Source organism: Ailuropoda melanoleuca, chromosome 8 (genome assembly GCF_002007445.2).
Source record: "Ailuropoda melanoleuca isolate Jingjing chromosome 8, ASM200744v2, whole genome shotgun sequence".
Lineage (NCBI taxonomy): Eukaryota > Metazoa > Chordata > Mammalia > Carnivora > Ursidae > Ailuropoda > Ailuropoda melanoleuca.
This window is the reverse complement of record NC_048225.1, coordinates 115,541,281-115,562,553: the sequence shown is the minus strand read 5'-3', so window position 1 is coordinate 115,562,553 and position 21,273 is coordinate 115,541,281. Positions and strand designations below refer to the sequence as shown.

The 21,273-nt window shown below is 34.3% G+C and overlaps 1 protein-coding gene across 3 annotated transcripts in view; it reads right to left on the bottom strand.

The window, feature by feature from the left end:
• The window catches only part of SPATA17 (spermatogenesis associated 17), a 175,746-nt gene that overhangs the window by 35,491 nt on the left and 118,982 nt on the right, over window positions 1-21,273 (bottom strand). For all 3 annotated transcript variants that reach the window (XR_004627369.1, XM_034667195.1, XM_002926656.4), the window contains one exon: window positions 9,864-9,999. Coding sequence is in view for 2 of the 3 variants with exons in the window: in XM_034667195.1 (XP_034523086.1) it covers window positions 9,864-9,999 (136 nt within the window). In the remaining variant the exon portion in view is untranslated. The remainder of the gene's footprint in view (window positions 1-9,863; window positions 10,000-21,273) is intronic.

Genomic DNA, 21,273 nt, shown 5'->3' with positions numbered 1-21,273 from the left:
ATATGCATAAACAAATGACTATACAACAAGAGCAAGTTAGAAAACAAATAAGAACTTTTTCACAATAACAATAAAATAGAATTTGTTTAGGAATAAACTTAGTAACAAAAGTGAAGACTCTGTGCGAAAAAAACCATAATTTTTATTAAGACACACAGTGTGCTCTTACAGAAAAAAAAGCACAACTTCATTAAAATCAAGAAAATGCTAATTAAAACTGTAATGCTACATCTATCTGATTCTGGTAAAAAAAAGTTAAAGTGAACAATAATACATGTTGGCAGGAATACTGAATGTCCCTGCTGTACACTAAATTTGTAAAACATTTGGAAAAGTATGTTCTTATGAACAAATGTAAGGATGTATATACACTCAGCAATACCTTTCTTTCATATAGGAGCCAGAAGGTGTGTAAAAGAACCAATGTAACATCCAGATCAGCGCGGCTTATTAGAGCAAAAAGGCTACCAAAAAATCCACATTTATCTCCACTAAAATGGATAAACTGTGGCAAATTCATGTATGAAATACTTTACATCAGTGAAAATGAAATGTGTAGCTGCATTTCTTGCTATACAAGATAATAGCAAGTTGTTAAAAAAACACATGATATAATTTGCACACTTATAAAGACATTTATATAAACTGCCTAATTATGTAAAACTATTGCTTGGGAATATAAATATATGTAATAAAAGTATAGATAAAAGCAAAGAAATTATTAAAAATTTAGGATAGTAGATACCTCTAGTTAGCAACAGAAAGGACAGAATCATTAAGAGTGCCACATAAGACTTCAAAATAATAGGAATATTTTTTCTCTAAGTCAGGTGGAGAGTTCATTGTACCATTACATTTATAAATAACATTCTGATATTCTGTATCTGCTTGACACATAACTGAGATAATTTTTTAAAAATATACAATATATAAAACTGTTAAGTCTGGTGCATACAAAAAAGTGAATATAAAGTAATATAAAATCTACAAAAATCCCAAAGTAAATAAAATAGTAACTAAACAAAGTGAATAATAAAAATAATAGAATTGCTAACCATAAGAAACAATAGAATAAATGGTATTAAGGAAACTCAGTTGCTATTTGTAAAAAGTGTAAAACTGAATCATCCTTATACAAATGTTAAATCATTTTATAGTATATTAAAGGTAGCAAAAGAAATATAAGTGATAGTTTAATATTTAGAAAAACTTTGCAAGCATATCTTAGGCGAGAACCATTCCCCTCTAAAATAACTGCACAAAATAAATAGACAGTTTGTTACCTAGTAAAAGTTACTCCAACATTTGAGATAGAGAAAATGTCAGTACTTTCACTTCTGGCAATACAGCAAACTAGATGTTCGGGAAGGTTTCCTCACTTAAAATTTCTGGATAAAAGATTCTAAGATCTTTTCATGCACAGATTACCTGGAAAAAAATAAGTGGATTCTTTCAAAGAAAGAATCAACAACAACAAAAGAGCAAATCTAGTAAGGGCTACAGACTGTGTTTGTTCCAAGTTATATATTTATCTGTAGTCCTAGTGTCTGGGTCAAGGTACATGGTCAAGAAATTGACAACTGGACTGCGGCAGAGTGTGGGAGTTATACTGGAGAACTCTATGAAAGCAGCACTCCTAAAATAAGTAACATTCCTAGTAGGTGAACTAGAAAAAGAAAAAGTCTCCTATTATGGAGACTTTGACAAATGTCCCTGTCTCATTCTTGGCTCTGGGTTGAGTGGAGAGAGAAAAAAAAAAAGTCTTTCCTGAGAGTTCCTAACAATGAACTTGAACACACAAAGGTTTAGATGGCAAATCAAAATTTAGTTTTTCCATTAAGCTCTTGGCAGAAACAAACAACAACCTTTTCTGAAGAAATTCAGAAATTCCTTAAATCAGGAATCAAAGAATTCCCATATATAAAGTTCCAAAGAACAAAAACTCACAAGCAAAAAAATAATAAAATGAATGATGATAAAATAATACTCAGAGTTGATGAGATGGAGGGAAATGGATATTCACATAAATTGCAAGTTGGACACGTAAATGAGTTCACCCTTTCTGTTCAGACATTTGGGAAGATGAATCAGAAGTCTTAAAAACATGCATACTCTTTAACCCAAGATTTCTCAAGAGTGGCACTACTGACGTCTTAGGCGAATAATTCTTTGTTGTGGGGAGCTGTCTTGTGCATTATAGGAAATTTAGTACCCATAGCCTCAAGGTGGGTGCTATTAGATGTCCACTTCTACCCAGTTGTGATAGCCGAAGTGTGTTTATACATTACCCAAATTGCAAAATCACTTCTGGTAGAGAACAACTGCTTTAAAAACATTTGTAGACCAAGGCTGAGCTGCAGGGGCACTGGCCCTCAAGATTGCTTCTAAATACGAAAATTCAAAAAGACTAATTTAAAAGACAAATTAATATAAATCATAGGAAATTGATTAAATAATAATATCCAGACAGCACAGTAAAATTTATTCATGCTAGGCTTCTTCCATCTTTAAAAAAAAAGGATACTTCACTCTATCTCTCCCTATAGCCATTGCCCGGATCAATCTCTCTTCTTCCTTTCCAGCCAAATTTATTCAAATTACTATCTAACTTGATCGATCTCTCCCTTCCCCCCACCCTTGTCACCCAGCCCCCGTCCCCCAGTTTTTTCACTCCCTCTTCAAAGTACTCCAGTCTGGCTTAGTTCCCCATATTGTCACTGAATCAGCTCTTGCTAAGTAACCAATGACTTTGATTTTGCTAAATCTAGGGGGCTTTTTCAGTCCTCATCGTCTTTAACGTCACAGCATCATTGCCACGTCTCATCACTCCTTCCTTACTGCATTATCTGTTCTTGACTTCTTTGATAAGCATATTCTTTTGGTTTTCTTCACATTTATCTACCTCCTTTACAGCTCGTCCGACTCCAAATGGTTATTAAATGTTGGCATTCCTCAAAATTTCTAGTTCCCCTCTCATTATCCTGTTTTACTTTAGGCTATTTCATTCACTGTCAGGATTTCAATTATTATTTATGAACTGAATATACTAAATTTTATTTATGAACAAGATACACTCAATTTTGTAACCCTGGCCCAAGCTGTTGTTTCAAGCAACAAACATGGATATTTAGCTATTTATTTAACATCTCTACTTGGATGAATTAAGTCATCTCAATCTCAAACATGTATAAGATTGAGCTCAAAATTTCTTCCCTACAATTGTCCCCAAAATTCTGATCCTTTTCTTTTCCCAATCTCAGTGAATAGTATCACTATAAATTCAGTTTCCCTTGCAGAAACTTAGGACTAATCAGCAAACTGATTTTTTCTTACTTTATCATATCTAATTCATTTTCAGTTTTAACACTATTTGTATTCTTAACACTTCTAAAAATAATTCACATCTCTACAAATTTAATGCCACTCTTCTAGAACATACTATACATTTTCTTCAGGGCAGTTGGACAATATATAACAAAAGCTTTAATAATGTGCTAGCCTATTATCAAAAAGACAAGGGATAACAAGTGTTGGTGAGGACACAGAGAAAAGGGAGTCCTTATGTATTGTTTCTGGGAAGGCAAACTGGTATAGCCATTATGGAAAACAGTATGAAGTTCCTGAAAAAAATTTAAAAAAAAAACTACTGTATGGCCCAGCAATCCCAGTTCTGGATACACAGCTAAAGGAAAGGCAATCACTATCTCAAAGATAATATATACACCCTCATGTTCATTGCAGTTAATTTACAATATTCAAGACATGGAAATAACCTAAGTGTCAACTGATGGATGAATGGACAAAGAAAATGTGATAATGTCACACACACACACACACACACACACACACACACACACACACACATACACACACACAGAGGAATATTATTCAGCAATAAAAAAGGAAATTCTGCCATTTGAGACAACAGGGATGAAACTTAAGGGCATTATACTAAGTAAAATAAGCCAGAGAAAGACAAATATTATATGACTTCACTTATATATGAAATCTAAAATAGTCGAACTCACAGAAACAGAACAGATTAGTGCCCAGGGACTGGGGGTGAGGTAAATGAAGAGATACTGGTCAAAGGGGAAAAATTTCAGTTATAAGATGAAAAAGTTCTGGAGAACCAATGATGCTAAGAGAGTATTTTAAATGTTCTCACCACACACATAGAAAGGTAATTCTATGAACTGACATATGTATTAACTAATCCTGTTATGGTAATCATTTAATAATGTATATGAGTATCAAATCATTATGTTGTACACCTTAACCTAAAACAATATTATACATCAATCATATCTCTATAAACCTGGAAAATCCAAAAAATTAGAAAAAAGTTAATGTGCTACCCCTCTGTATCAGTCAAGGTTCTCCAGGGAAAGAGAACTGATGAAAGATGACAGACAGACAAGAGTTTTTTTAAGGAATTGGCCTATGCAGTTATGGAGACAGGCAAGTCCAAATCTTCAGGGTAACTTGGCAGGCTAAAAATTCAGGCAGGAATTAATATTACAGTCTTGCAGTAGGATTTCTTCTCCAGGAAACCTCATTTTTTGCTCTAAAGGCTTTCAACTGTTTGGATCAGACCCACCTACACTATTGAGGGTAATCTGCTTTGCTTACAGTCAATTTATGGCAGATGTTAACCACATTTGCAAAATACCTTCACAGTATCACTTAGATTACTGTTTGATTAAATAATGGTACTAATGCCTAGTCAAAGTGACACATAAAAGCAACCATCACAGCCCTGACTCAGAAGTTTCACTTTCAGGGGCGCCTGGGTGGCTCAGCTGGATAAGCAGTTGACTCTTGATTTCGGCTCAGGTCATGATCTCAGGGTCCTGGGATCAAGCCCCATGCGGGCCTCAATGCTCAGCGGGGAGTCTGCTTGAGATTCTCTCCCTCTCCTCCCCTCTCCTGTGCTTGCTCATGTGCATGCTCTCTCTCTCCAAAATAAATATATAAATCTTAAAAAAAAAAAAAGAAATTTCACTTCTGGGAATTCATTAGGGCAAAGATGTATGTGAAAGAATGTTCACTGCAGTGGAAACACTCAAACATTATTTAGTGTGGTTTGATAGGGACCCACCTAAAAGGACACACAAATATCCCTTTGACTTCTCCATGCCAAAACCTGCAGGCATAGTCGAATGACACTTGAATAAGTACTATCAATGTCAACTCTCATGTTATAATGCTTCAAACACTTCCATGATTCCCAGGATCAAAGTCTGTCCCTTTTTAAGACATCAAGAATATTTACTAGCTATATTTCTAGTCATTTTGGGGCTTCTGATTCTGGTAAACCTCCTCTTTTACAAAGTCAGATAAAGACATCATGGCGGGGGGCTCTCAGAAAGAAATTAAAGCTATGATCCTATACCTAGGAATGAGGGCAAAAAGTCTAGAAGCCTAAAATTTTCGCTGATATGTTAACCCAGTTTCCACCACCACCACCACCAACAAAATAATGTTTTTGATTAAGGTTAAGAGTTTAATTGCACAGAAGTGCAGATAACATATTCCAAGATTTTTGTCAGATGAAGAATTTAATTCTTGTTATCCTAGATTAGTAATTATGCAGAGAAGACTGGCATATGTTGAATTTTTTGAGTCAAACTTAAAAGAGGAACTCTTAATAAAGTTCAAGAATCACACTGGGACCAAAAAGTTCCAAAAAGAGAATTTTATAGGCAAGCTGAAAAACCTCTGGCTGTCAAACACAGACTCTGTCCTACACCACACTGTACAGCTGCACACCTAGGGTGAGCACCTTAGCAGGGGTTATGGAAATCTTACAGATCTCAGAATGAAACGTTTGCCATAGTCTTTTTAGAGCTCTACAGTTATTAATAATCTGGTGGAGAGATCTCTCAATCTCAGACTTTACTGCAGTTACAAAATAAAAGTTTTATCTTTTATAATGACTTACCAGGCTTTATGAAAATGTGTTCCATTATGTTTGTTCATCACTCAAATGTAATATTTTAGACTCAAATGCAAATTAAGCCCTTAGGTTAATAATCATAAACTAATATGGGCAGTTCTAATCTACTGAATATCTTGGACATCACTGCACATATTATTTTCATTCACAAGTTAAAATTCAAATCAAGAAATCCTTTGTAAAAGTAAAACTGAAAATTACTACACAATCTATTAAATCTATCAGAAACAAGGTGGTGGTTAAAAAACAAAGGTAGTGTAAATATATCTATCTTAACATTACTCCATAGGTTAAATATTATTTTGATAAATAATATTTGGCTCCAACCAGTTTTCTAAAGTGCATAAGAGTATATATAAATATACACATATGCAAATGCATCTACAGATCTATAATAAAAATTATTTAAACTTATTCTTTTCCCTGAAGCCTAGTGACCTCAAAAAGACTGATACAAGGGTAATCACAGAAAAAAAGAAAATTGAAGAATTTCAGTCCCTGGGGTATTGTGAGAGAGAAAGAGAAAAAAAAAAACCACTTAAACTGAATACTTGATTATTGAAGGCCATCCTCATAAGCAAAATATTTTCCCTCAATTACACCTAATTATTTAATTGTTTACATTTACTAATGAAATGAAACAACACAAAACAAACAACTGTAAGGGGCTGTTTTTCAGCAAGTGCATAATCATCAATCAACATGTACAGAAAGATTCTTAAAATTATATGAAGCTGGTCTGTTTAAATAGAAAGGCATATTTTATCCCAATCAATGCATAAAAGTAAAATTATCCATAACTGAGGCATGTTTCTCTGCTGTACAGTTCAGCTGTAATGATCCCCACACACTGCACTCGCACATCAATTATGATAATCATAATCACGGTCGTTAAGCTGAATGTTCATTATTATCAGGATGCTGGTGACAGCAGATTCAATCACCGGGTGCCATGGGCAAGCAGTCCCAGTCCCACCCAAGCTTCTGCAGACAGCGATGTGCCACATTAAATCTATGATGTGTTCCACATCCCACTCCATTCCAAAAGCCATAGACGGTAAAGGTCAACTTTATGTTCTGTGCAATATGCTTAGGTTCTCTAAATTAATTCTTTGGAGTACTAGATATTTTTATGCTTTGTAGCTTATGAAATCCTGTTTAGGACCAAAATGCACGTGAAAATAACAAAAAGGGGCTGCCCTACTGTTGTAATTCACCTACAATAAGGCATATGAAGAAAGGCTCTATCAACATGAGCCATCTTAAAAGTCTCTTCCTGAATTCTGCAAATGTGGGAAAACATGAAATAGTTCCATTAAAATCAGTCATCTAAAATGCATATGAGAACTCATTCCAATTCAATAAAGGCCTTAGACTATTATTTCTGCTTCGGTAAATATGAACATATGTGAATGTTTTGACAACCAAAAGAATGTTTTTAGTATACTGAATTTTTGTATTGTCCAACTCATTTAAATCTACCCAAATAGATTAAATTAACAGTGACTGACTGGTATATGCTCCTTATTGAATTTCACTTCTATTTTAAATATTGATATCAGCACAATAAAGAGTTTATAAACGCAAATTATTTACCTGAACTTAAAAATCAGGTCAGCCTCTGCTTCTTCAATATTTTGACCTTAATAACTCTTGCCTCCCTAAAACTATCCTTACTCCACTAATAATGAATAAATTGTGGCCTCCAACCTCAGTAATCAAGAAACTAAGTTTTATAAAAATAAAGAAAAAGAAGACTGCTTTTAGCAATTTATTGGACCCAATTCTCACCCAAATGACTTAACATCAAATCAAAACATAAATTATGTCTAATAGTTGTAAGATTCAACATATAAAGAATAAAATGGCTACCTCTCTATTGTGCAGTTTACATTAGCCACATAGAAGGATAATTTGTTTATTTAATACGTTTATTTGAAGAGATCAGAAAGCAGGAAGAAGTAAGAAGAAAGGGAGGGAAGTTGGGAAAGAGGAATTTCAATTTGCATTTAGTATTTTTCTACATGCTTTTATGTAGGGTTAAGTGGATTCATGATTTACTAAGATTTAAAGAATCCCTACACTTTTATCTCTTAATTTTCCGGGTCTACAAGAACAACTATTTGTCATTAACTTTTTAAGTGTGTATACTTTCTAAAAGTATGGAGGCACACTATGATTCCTCAAAAGAACAAAATAAACTATTTTTCTCTTTAGTGAGTATCCGAAAGTCTCTGTATTTCCATGAAAGTGCTTACTTCTGTAAGACAGATGCATACGCTGTTAGAATTTATGACGTGAATCTGTCATATAAAACCAAAAAGTACTGTATTATTTTAGGAAAGAAACATTTGCATAAGGATCTTATTTACTTGGAAGTAGCTTAATGTCCTAAGGTAAGTCATTTATATTTAAAGAAATGAACACTTCCTTGAATTAAATAAAATGGTAAGAGGGCATAAAAGCAAAAAATGTTTACGTCAAATAGCAAATGAGTTGTAGATCACATTATGCACATTCAAAATATGAAATTAAATAGTCTGAAAATTATATTTAGCCTATATTCTGAATGGTTGCATATCAGGTAAAAACAAATGCCAAGAGTAACATCATCACCAGTATTTAGGTTTGTCAATCAGTGAGCCAAATTGAACTACTCACTGTACATGTTCCTTATGATGTGGAATTATTATTTAGTATTTTAGATCATTTTTTAAGAAAGAGGACTTAGCAGGTGGAAAAGAAAAGGGCACTTTCTAAAGTATCTGTGTTACCCCCCAGTGACTTACCCTTGGTAATCCTATATTTACAATGTCCTAAAAAAAAGACTTTTTCTTAGAGTTTGGTAAAATAAAGAAATATCTCATTTTTCTTTAGGGTCTAACATGTGTCTTCCTCTTGAGTAATGACGATATGTCTGCAACTTGTGTTTCCCTCTTTGTCTTTGCCATCCACAAGCTGAAATTCCTATCACTTAGCACTGTTGTAATGGTTTTCTTTATTTTGTGAATATAGATACTGTTCTCACCAAAGATCATTTCCCCCTATTTTTATTTCTAAAATATAACCTTTACTGTATGTGCCTTTTAGTAAGGTGTCTTTAAATCCTTTTGGAAGGAGGCTGTGTATAAATGAGTAAATCCTCACTGACAGACTATTAATAGAACCAATACGTCTGGTATACTCTATGGAACTCAGGGGCTTTAATCCCTTTCCAGAAAGTCACTTACAACTTCATTTTATCTGTGTAATTATTTCCATAAATAAGTTATAGTTTCTGTTATAATAACAGGCTTAACACATAGTAAGAACTTTCCTTTTACCTCATATTATGTAAGATAGCTTCGTGTTTTCCCTATTCAGAAAATTTTCTCTAAATGCTAACAAATATAACTCTGGAATCAATAAATATTTGCTTTATCTTATCTATATCATATAAATACATATCACATATATCTTTATCAATCCTTATGTATCATCTATCTATCTATCTATCTATCTATTTACCTATCTATCTACTTATTTACTTATCTGTCTATCCACATACACACAGAGCTTGAGTGGAAGCAATCAAGCACTGATCTCCATGTCTGAGTGCTTTGCTATTCTGTGACCACAGATTCAAGTTTTGACCCTGGTTGGCTTTGGCAAAGCCACGATGCAAGCCATAGATCATAGGGTAGCTGAGCCATTACACATAAAAACATATTAACGCTAAAAAACAAATCCAAAATCTCTTGCTGTCTAGAGAAGCCAGCAGTGTCATCTTTACATGAAATAGCTGTAAATAATTTTATAACCACGAGGGTGCTAACTGTAATGAAAATATTTATATTTGTTGTAATCAGTGTATATTTTTAGCCTTTCAAAAGGAACATCATTTTTTAATGTTGCATTAACTTACCTTGTCACAGATCCATTTCTTAGGATTTTCATCTCTAAAATGTTGACTTCCGTAAGAATTGGGACCGTACTTGCTTGATGAATTCATTAATGGGATGTACTTTTTATTTTTATGATAGGAAGAAAATGGCAAAAACCTGAAAGAACATTTAAGTGATGTTAATTTTATTTCTGCAGACATTTGATTAAAGGCATTAGAATTTAGAGATGTAGTAAAGCACAGTGAAAATAAAACACTGCTTGGAATCAGAATACCTGGATTCCACTTCAACCTCTGCCACTATCTCTGTTACTAATTTTTATGAATTTCATTTCTTATTTAGCAAAAGGAGATACTAAGACTTTTTTCACAGAATTTTTCTAAGTCTCATATATTTTGGAAATATGGAAAATTTTAAAGAATAAATTTATTAATTAATGATGCCAAATAATTCAAAATTTACTGTGGAAATGAAAATGTTCTTAATTTTAAAATGATATCCAAAAATGAAAAGGAAGCCCATATAGGATATTCTCATTGAAATGGGTTTTCTTCAAAGTTTTTTTTTTTTTTTTACTGAGGTATAATGGACATGCAAGACTATATTAGTTTTAGGTATACAACAGAATTTGATATTGGTATATATCATGAAATGATCATCATTAAGTCAGTTAATATCCATCAGCATACACAGGTATCTTTTTTCCTTGTGATGAGAAGTTTTAAAGATTTACTCTCTCAGCAATTTTCAAATATGCAATACAATATTATAAATTATAGTCTCCATTATACATTACATCTCCATCAGTACATTATGTCCTAAAACTTACTGACGTTGTAACTGGAATTTTGTACCTTTTGATTCCCTTCAGCCATTTCACCTACCCACCAACCCCCTCCTCCCCCTGTCTCTGGCAACCACCAATCTGTTCTCTGCATCTATCAGCATTTTTTTTTTAAAGATTCCACGTATAAGTCAGATCTTATGGTATTTGTCTTTCTCTGTCTGACTTATTTCACTTAGCATAATGCCTTCAAGGTCCACCCATGTTGTTGTAAATGGCAAGATTCCATTTTTGTTTATGGCTGAATTATATTCCATTGTACACAACACATTTTCTTTTTTTTTTTTTAAAGATTTTATTTATTTATTGGACAGAGATAGAGACAGCCAGCGAGAGAGGGAACACAAGCAGGGAGAGTGGGAGAGGAAGAAGCAGGCTCACAGCGGAGGAGCCTTGATCCCATAACGCCGGGATCACGCCCTGAGCCGAAGGCAGATGTTTAACCGCTGTGCTACCCAGGAACCCCACAACACATTTTCTTAATCATCCACTGATGGACATGTAGTTTGCTTCCACATCTTGGCTGTTTGTAACTAATGTTGCAATGAATATGGGGGTGCACATATCTTTCTGAGGTAGTGTTTTTGCTTTCTTCAAATAAATATCTATAAGAGGAACTGCCAGATCATATGGAAGTTCTAGTTTTAAGTTTTTGAGGAACCTCCATACTGTTTTCCAAAACGGCAGCACCAACTTACATTCCCACCAACAGTGCACAAGGGTCTCCTTTTGTCCATATCCTTGCTAACACTTGTTACTTCTTTCTGATACTAGCCATTCAGACAGGTGTAGTATGGTGATATTTCATCCTGGTTTGATTTGCATTTCCCTGATGAGGGAGATGCTGAGCATCTATTCATAGACTTTTTCGCTGTCTGTATGTCTTTTTTGGAAAAATGTGTATTTAAGTCCTCTGTCCATTTTAAAATTAAACTGTTTTTCTTTTTGCTATTGAATTGCATGTGTTCTTTATATACTTTAAATATTAACGCCTTAACAAATGTATCATTTGCAAATATTGTCTCCCATTCAGTAGGCTGACTTTTTATTTTGTTGACAGTTTCCCTTGCTGTGCAGCTTTTTATTCTGATGTGGTCCCACTTATTTATTTTGCTTTTGGTGTCAAATCCAAAAAAATCGTCGCTAAGACTGATGTCAAGGAGCTTACTGCCTACGATTTTCTTCTAAGAGTTTCATGGCTTTAGGGCATCTGGGTGGCTCAGTTGGTTAAGCGTCTGCCTTCGGCTCAGGTCATGATCCCAGGGTCCTGGGATCGAGCCCCACATCAGGCTCCCTAATCAGCGGGGAGCCTGCTTCTCCCGCTCCCTCTGCTTGCTGCTCCCCATTTGTGCTCTGTCTCTCTCTAGCTATCTCTGTTAAATAAATAAATAAAATCTTAAAAAAAGTTTCATGGTTTTCAGGTCTTACATTCAAGTCGCTAATCCATTTTAAGTTAATTTTTGTGTATACGATAAGATAATGGTTCAGTTTCATTCTTTAACTCAGCAAAATAATGAAGGCATTTTTGGTAAGGGTTATGAATAATGGGGCTTTCGAGTTAACCACACCAGTATTCACATCTTAGCTTTGCCCTTGCTAACTATGTTCCCTTACAGAAGTTCCTTGACCTCTATGAGATTTTACTTCCATATAGGGTTGTTGTAAGGAATGAATAATCTAGTATATGTAAAGGTTAACATGGAGGCTGAAAGAGCAAATGCCCAGTAAATAATAGGGGTGCTAAAATTAGAAGTAAACATAGATGTAGCCTGTTGTCATGGCCATCATTATCATTATCATCAGCATTATTATTTTAATGTGTTATCATGATCAACATAAAAGATCAAAATTTTAAGACCCATATAATCTCTCAAGGAACATCTAAGATTGTGATATACTTTTAGTGTAATGTGATGAAATGTTTAAATCCCTCACAAGAACACTCTGAAATAAGAGGAAAGAAATTTTTTTTAAAAGTTATAAACCTATAAGAAGAAAGCTGAAAAGAGAGGAGAAACAACAGGTAAAAATACCAACAAATTTTTGCCAGGTGAAAAGCAGATAGGAGATTCAAAAAACTGAGATCTCAGTTCCAGAAGAGGGAGAGGCCAAAGGGGAAGGGCGATTTTGCAGAACCCATGTGCAGCTCAGGAAGAAAAGCTACAGTTACTGCAGAAGGTAAGAGCGAGGGATAGAACTGGAAACAGATTAAAAGTCTATGCAAGGAGGAATGAAATCCCCAAGTTCCTCTCCCAGGCCATGCATCCATGAGAAGAGCCTTTTCTCAGAAACTACCTCAGAGAGCTCTGGTCTCAGGAAAAGCAGGCACAGGCCAATGAGAGGCACCAAACGGGATATATGGATTTTGAATCAGAGTCTACTCACTCAACTCTTCCCTTGCTCATATCTATGTGAACTGGCAGCTGGACTTAAATACTTCGTTCAGATGAATGCATCTTCTCAAAAGATACTGGGAGTGCCCAGAGAAACAACTTCAAATATCGACATTTGAAGAATTCTTAATTGGAAGTCGATTAGTCAAAAAGCCACTCTCACATACAAATACATTTCTAGTCTGGTTTTTAGAGTCTCCTTTAATACAGATCTAAGAATGGATTACCAATTGGGGAAACCACCAACATGAAAGAAAGACACATATCCAAACATAAAAGATAATCTGGAGGAAAGAGATTTAATGAAGGAAACAGGAGTAAACCTCAAAAATTTTTAATTAATATAATCAAAGAGGATATGGTGCTAATGAAGTTGGAGCTAGATGCTGTTTTAAACAAAAGAACGAAAGGGGGGGGTAAACAGAAGGGGGAATGAACCATGAGAGACTGTGGACTCGGGAAACAAACTGAGGGCTTCAGAGGGGACAGGGGTGGGGGATTGGGATAGGCCGGTGATGGGTATTAAGGAGGGCACATATTGCATGGTGCACTGGGTGTTATACGCAAATAATGAATCATGAAACGTTACATCAAAAACTAAGGATATACTGTATGGTGACTAACGTAACATAATAAAAAATTATAAAAAAATAAACAAAAGAAACTAGAGAAAGAGATCTGGGCAATAAAAAAATATATCTTGTGAAATGAAATATTCTGCTGAGAAGAATATTCTGAAATTCAGGCTTTGAAAAGATAAAGTTGAGGTTCAACAGATTTATTGAGCCATAACCATATGTCAATATTTTCACATATATTATCTCATTTAATTAAGACAAAGAAGGTTTTTTTTAATCTCAACTGAACTGAAAATTTGGTTGCCATTATACTTATAAATTTGTTTAAAAAATAATAAAGGAAAGCAGCATTATTTTGTTAATTTTCACGGTTCTCTACAATTCCTTTTTAATTTTTTTCCTTTTTAATGTTTATTAATAAACTCCTTTTTAATATTTTTCCTAAGAAAACATCTCTAATACTATTTAAAACATAAAAACAAACAGAACACAGAGCTTTGAATTACACAAAATTACACAAGCATGTATTACACATGCTCTTGGGAAAAGAGCTCTCATATAAGACAGATTATGGTCCTTCCAGGGCTAATTTGCACATGGGATGGACATTACACACACAAAAATTAATGTGGCCCCAATGTCCCTGAGTATACAAAGGGGGTGCTGTGAGCCGGCTGCTGCACTTACAGTTTTTATCACTTCTGAATTGCATTTTAATAGTACATTTTTCTTTTGTGTCTGAGCAAAATTTGCTTTCTCAAGGGAATGGATGGCTGAGAAGACAAGGCTGAAAGACTAAGTATTTTCCTATCCACAAGTTAATTTTATTTTCATTCAGCCCTAATATTTCATTGAAGTAACATGTATGGGTATGTGCATATATATATAGGTATATATATTCAAAATATTTAGATGTTTTCTAAAAAATTTTCAAATATTTATCTTCAAATTAGGAAGAAAGTATTTAATTCTCAAATAGGATTCACTCTATAAAAGTATAAATGGCTATGAAAACCCTAAAAAATCAATTTAGTTTATAATCAAACTTTTAGATAAATACCAATTACTTTTTAATGTTATCTTTTACCAGTTTTAAATATATATTCAGATTTATGTCATATTTGCAGTGATTTCTTTTCAATTGGCTGGATACCATATTAAAGAAGATGTGGGTTAGCTTATTATTTCATAATCTCATCAAAGATTCAGATCTGGAAGAAATTCTAAAATATAATGTGGAGATATAGTGGCTTTATGGACATGCCATTACCTGAATGTATGGGCAGTTAGGGAGGAATCTGTAGAGGTCTCAGGAAGCAGAAATTAAAAATGGTCATTTAGTTTCAGGGAAAATGGGTCCACTGCAAATACAAAGTCTTTATACTTTGAGTATTAATACACTTAATATTATTTTCCAAATAAGACTAATGAATTATACTTATCTTTTTTCCTCTTATAACTCCCTTTTATTTCCCCCCTTTTCTATAGTCCAGCTATTGCCACTCATAATTCTAGGTTTTCCTCCAATCTGTTTATTTCACTGCCAAATAACTGAAATCTACAAATTATGAAACCCTCTTGCCTACTGATCCAAGCCTATATTCTTCAGCCCAGCTGTCAGGCTTCTTAGAATGCACTTGATCTATTCAGTCTCCTACCATTCCCTACCTGCCATTCTACTGATGCCATTCTCCTGTCTTTCTTTCTCTCTGTCTTTCCATCCTACCTTTGCCTTTGTCCATGCTCCTCTCTTCCTGATACGCTAATCTATGCACTATTCATCTTTCAAAATCCAGTTTAACACCCAGTTTTCTTAGGCAGCCTAATTATCCCACTCCAGTCCACACTGATTTCTCTACTGTCTTAGTAATATTCATTCATTAAAGAAACATTAAATGAAGTGCTTTTATATACTCAGCATTTTGAAAACACTGAGATAGAATGATGGAAGATGCACTATACCTAAAAGGAATTCACCTTAAAGTAGGGAGAGGAGAATGAGACAACACCGCAGAATGTGCTAAGTTTTGTGATGGATGTATGCACAAGAGGCTACTAAGGCACAGAGGAAGGTTTATGTTTGTATATGCATATGTGTTAGGGGTTTATTGGCAAGGAGTTGGGAGATGGGACATAGAAAGTAATCTTTTCAGACTGTGTATGCAGAACTGAAAGACAAGTAGTTAGTAGAGTTAAGCTGGTAGAGGCTATTTTAGACAAAAGAAAATATATACAAAGATATGGAGGTGAGTTAGAGCATAGAAAGGAATGCTGAAAGAACTGAAAGGCGTTCAACACAGCTAGAAATTGGGTTCTTTATAAAGGAAACAAAGTAGATCGTGTCGAGTCTTATGGTGAAGAAGACTGTATGGTAAATAAGGAGAATACATGCAGTTATATATTACAGACCTTTATACATTACAAAACATTTGTCTTTATGTTTATATTTATATAAATTTTGACTGCTCAGGAGGGTAGTTATGCAAGCCACAATGGATTCTAGGTAAATCATCCCAAAATGGACATGGTGATAACAATTTAGGGATGCCAAGATACATGCCTATGAGAACATGTCTCAAACACCGAACATGCCCTAGATAAGCCCTCTCTCTGTTAAACGGCTCTTAGTAAAATATATGCATGAACATAAGGCATGATAAAGGGACACTTTATTCAGGATAAAGGAACACTTTATTGCCAGTTAGGAATGTGGTTCCAGACCATAATAAATTTTCCAATGAGCTATGCAAAAGAATGCAAATAAGTTTTTTGCCTAGGCCAAAGGCAAGAGAAATCATAAACCAGAGCAAGGCAATATCTACCCTGAGCTATAACACATGGGTCAGACCTCATTAGACCTATACGGAAACTGAAGAAGAGCATGCAAGTCAGGGATTGGTATGAGTAGATACTCAGAGTAAGAGCTTAGAACACCCAAGTGGGGTCTTTTAAGTGTGTAGCTAATTTGCTTGGAAAATAGAAAGAATGCTTTTCATAGGGCCATTCTGGTTCTTACCAGAATAGGCTAAGCTTCAACAGTTTTATCTTACTTGACATCTGTAGGAAATACTGTCCCAGTGGCTTTATTCTTTCCTCACAAATATTACTGCCAAAAGTGGACTCATCATTTGGACTCTAAGCTGATCCTCTCCCTGAGGGGTAGACTATACCATTGGACTACAAAGGCTACTAAATACGGGGGATCAAGGAAAGGTGACCAATTACCACTTTGCTCTCTTTAAACTCTGCTGCTAAAGCAGATGCTTTGTGATTCTTTGATACCAAGACATGTCTGACATTTTCCACCTTTTAACGAAAAAAATATTTTTCTTATATATGAATTATAAAATAAATAAGGACTCTTACATAATAAGTGACTATCAATAGATCCACATTTTTGTGGGGGAAAGGGAAACAAAAACACTTTTCCATTGTCTCTGATTATAAAATAATTTAGTCTTCAAGTTTTTAAAATCTCCTACACTTTATAGACAAGAAAATGTAAAGTAATGAGATGATGGCATAGAAAATAAGGTCTTATGAATTTTACTGTCTTAATACTTGAGTAATTGAACTTCATATGTGCAAGCAGTAGTTTACTTCTAATTTTATTAAGAGCGACTCTAAGATAATACTGTTTCTTGACCATGCACTACTGAAGTAATAAATGACCAAAGAATCTCTCAGAAAATCAATTATCAGTTTTATCTTACAGAGAGTGGGGATCGTGCCATTATTTTTTCTCATAGCAATAACGGTTGCTATAATGGGTTTTTTTGTTTTTTTTGGGGGGGTGTCTAGGTAGCAGAAGAGTAGATACGCTCAAAAGGTCACAAGCTGGATTAATAAAGATCTTAGTATAGGAGCAGCCCCTCCAAATCATTAACAACACTGGAAGGACAGACACTCCCTAATGGGGATATAGGAATGAGTGCTACAATTCATCCCAGGATTTTTGCTTAAAAGGCATGTATCTAAAATACTTGCAAAAAAAGGAGCAAGGATTCAGAGCTTTGTAATGTTCAAAATGGAACAGCTGTTTAGTTTAGGTAAAGAAAGTAAAATAGGAGGGAGAAAAATCCACTATGGGCTAATTAAGGGAAGGCATTTCCTTTAATTCCAGAGAGAATTCTCTCTAGTCTACAAAACTTAATTTGACAAGCAAAGACACCTAGATGTAAAAGTTTGGAAAGAGGTAATGAAAGAATTGAAAGATTAAACATGAATCAAGCAAACTGATTTAATCTAATAAACCAATCAACAAATAATTTTCATGTTATCTTAAAAGTACACCTGCTCAAAAATGATTCTATTAGACTTTGATATTACAATCATTATTATAACATAGAAAATAGTAAATTTAATGTTTTGAGGGCTGAGTTATAACCAGTTCATTTCTGGTCTCATTATCAGATGACTCAGTTCTCATTAACCAATCACAGCTTTTTAAAAAAATAAATAAATAAAGCACTTTGATAAAGCACGTAATTGGAAATATGCAAATTATTTTTGTCAATTATATTTTGAGACATGTTTTATATTTGTAGTGTGTATAATTAATAATGAATATTGAATTAATATAATGAATAAATAATGAATGCATATCATTTTGCAATATATGTAAGTGAAATCATTATGCTGTACATTTTAGGCTTATACAGTGCTATACATCAATTACGTCTCAATATTGAATAATTTTAGCTCTACTAAAACACTAATCAGGTTTAAGTAACTCAGGTCTGATTCATTTAAAAAAGGGCCATAAAATGCTGAATATTTTTCCTTTAAAAACAGAATAATCTAAATTTTAGAATAACTTTAGCAAGTAAGACTCTTTTTCACTATGTTCAATATGAGAAATATTTTCACTGTAGGTATGAAGAACCCAAATTTCCAGATAAACCTAACATATAACTCATTAATATCACTAGAAAGATCTCAAAACACAGTCCCGCTTTATTAAGATGTTTTAGTCTACTTCAATTTTGGCTGAAGAGATGTTAATGAAATGAGCAACAGATGGGACAGGAATTTGATGGGCTTCATTTACGGAAGAAGACAGCTTTCACTGAGATTTTAATGTAACCATAGCTCTTTTAATACATAAAGTATTTTATACGTAGAGTGGAATTCATAGCAGAAATTTAAAACTCATGAACTATTTAAGCAGCTATAACAATAGCACAGGTTTCTGCCCCAGGGTGGAGACAGAAATGTAATATTTAAGGAACGCAAATGGCAAGACTATCTGTTCAACTAGACAGTAAGCTTATATCGCAAGGTTCTAAATTTAAATGGAAAGACATATTTTGCCCTTCTTCTTACATTTTTCTTAGCTTAAGAAGAATAGAACTCCCGGATATATTATTATTATTATTTATTATTATTATTAACAATGTCAAGGCGTGCTGACTTAGTAATTTCATTATGGCTATGCAAGAACTTTCTGACATATGTTTTGCAGAGTTGAATTTTCTCTAGTTAATTGTGAAAAACCTTTTAAAAAAAAACTCTGCGAAAAGATACTAAATTTAAATGTTCCAGCTAAGTAACAGTCACACAGGCTCTTGTTCTAGGCCATTTATATCAGATGTTTTAAACTAACAAAGATGCCAATATAGCTAAAAAGGATGAGCTCAGATATTTTAAGCACTTGTATAACTGATATAAAGAACATATAATTATGCATGTTAACTGTACTGGAATTAAAATGAAAAATTTAATAAAAAAAGAACATATTATTAAAAAGGAAAATAAGGTGGTGGGAAACACTTGTACAAGTTATTGTTAAGAAGGCTTAAGGAAAAAATAAGCTGAAACTAAAAAAAAAAAATCATTAAGGAAAATCAAATATTCTTTGTTGAGTAATATTCCAGACTAGCATATTCCAAACTATGGTCTGTGGATTAAGAGATTCCATGGCCAACTATATTATTATATTGACAAAGCCAGGAGATCTCTGTCTATCTTGTTTATTGCTATGTCTAATATAGTGCCTGGCACCTATTAGGCATGCAATAATATTTGTTGAATGAATAAGTGAGTAAATTTGCAAAATACTATACATTATATGCTCCTTCTTTGAAGTTCACACTAAATAAAAGTCTAAGACCGAGAAACCCTGTAAATGCCACAAAAAAAAGTTAAACTGTTTTAAATATATCTTTTCCCAAATTTATTTTTTATTTACTTATTTTTTAAAGACTTTATTTATCTGAGAGAGGGAGAGAGAGAGAGAATGAGCAGGGGAAGGGGCAGAAGGAGAAGTAGGCTCCCCACTGTGCAAGAAGCCTGACATGGGACTTGATCCCAGGACCCTGGGATCACAACCTGAGCCCAAGGCAGAGGCCTTACTGACTGAGCCACCCATGTGCCCCTAAATTTATTTGACAGAAAACTCATTAACATCTTCCAGACTCCTGTTTTAAGAGACTCAGTTTGGAAAATGCTATGGAAAGTAAGAGAAAGAAAAACAGAAGCATAGGCACACCTATTACTGGGACTAGTAGGGTAATGTTTATAAAGATCAAAGAGAAATCACAATGGAACTCATTTTCTTTAGCTAGATTTTTCTTTCAATGAGAATAATTTTGGTGGGTGATCAGATAGATTAGGACAAAACAAATAAGACTTAGTTCAAGCTCAAGTTCAATATGTAAAAAAGAAAAAATTAACACCTACCATTCGTCAAGCATTGTGCTCACGTACTTACTGCATAAGTCATGGGCTCTGTTCTCGAGGAGCTTATCACCTAGAACAAGGGTCTCCAATATTTTATATCTAGAAGGGCTAGGCAGGTAACACCAGTGAATCAGATGTAAAAACGAAGAATGTAAATTTCAATTATTGCCATGTGAGAGTATAGGCCCACTGTTTCTGGGTCATCTAGTTTTTAATGTAGGCTGGAAAATCTGGATTTTCAAAAGATTTAATTATAATTTTTAATTACTTTTCAATTAATTTAATTTTTTGAAAATTGTAGGATCCAAATCTAACATATCTGGAGACTGTATGCAACTCAGAAGCCACTAATTTGCAACCTCTGATTTAAAATTTCCATGTGAGCACGTAGCACTTTCAATGACTTCAAGGTCTCTAACTAAAATATATTATATCTTAAGTTACTGAGCAGACCTATGGATGAAATGCAAATCACCATCAGTTATTCTTAAGAAATTACGACTGTACGAGGGGCATCTGGGTGGCACAGCGGTTAAGGGTCTGCCTTCCGCTCAGGGCGTGATCCTGGCGTTATGGGATCGAGCCCCACGTCAGGCTCCTCCGCTATGAGCCCTCCGCTTCTTCCTCTCCCGCTCCCCCTGCTTATGTTCCCTCTCTTGCTGGCTGTCTCTATCTCTGTCAAATAAATAAATAAAATCTTAAAAAAATTAAAAAAAAGAAATTATGACTGTACGAAAGATGTTCCAAAATGTCTTTAAAAGCAGAAGAGGGGGCCTGGGTGGCACAGCGGTTAAGCGTCTGCCTTCGGCTCAGGGCGTGATCCCGGCGTTATGGGATCGAGTCCCACGTCAGGCTCCTCCGCTATGAGCCTGCTTCTTCCTCTCCCACTCCTCCTGCTTGTGTTCCCTCTCTTGCTGGCTGTCTCTCTCTCTGT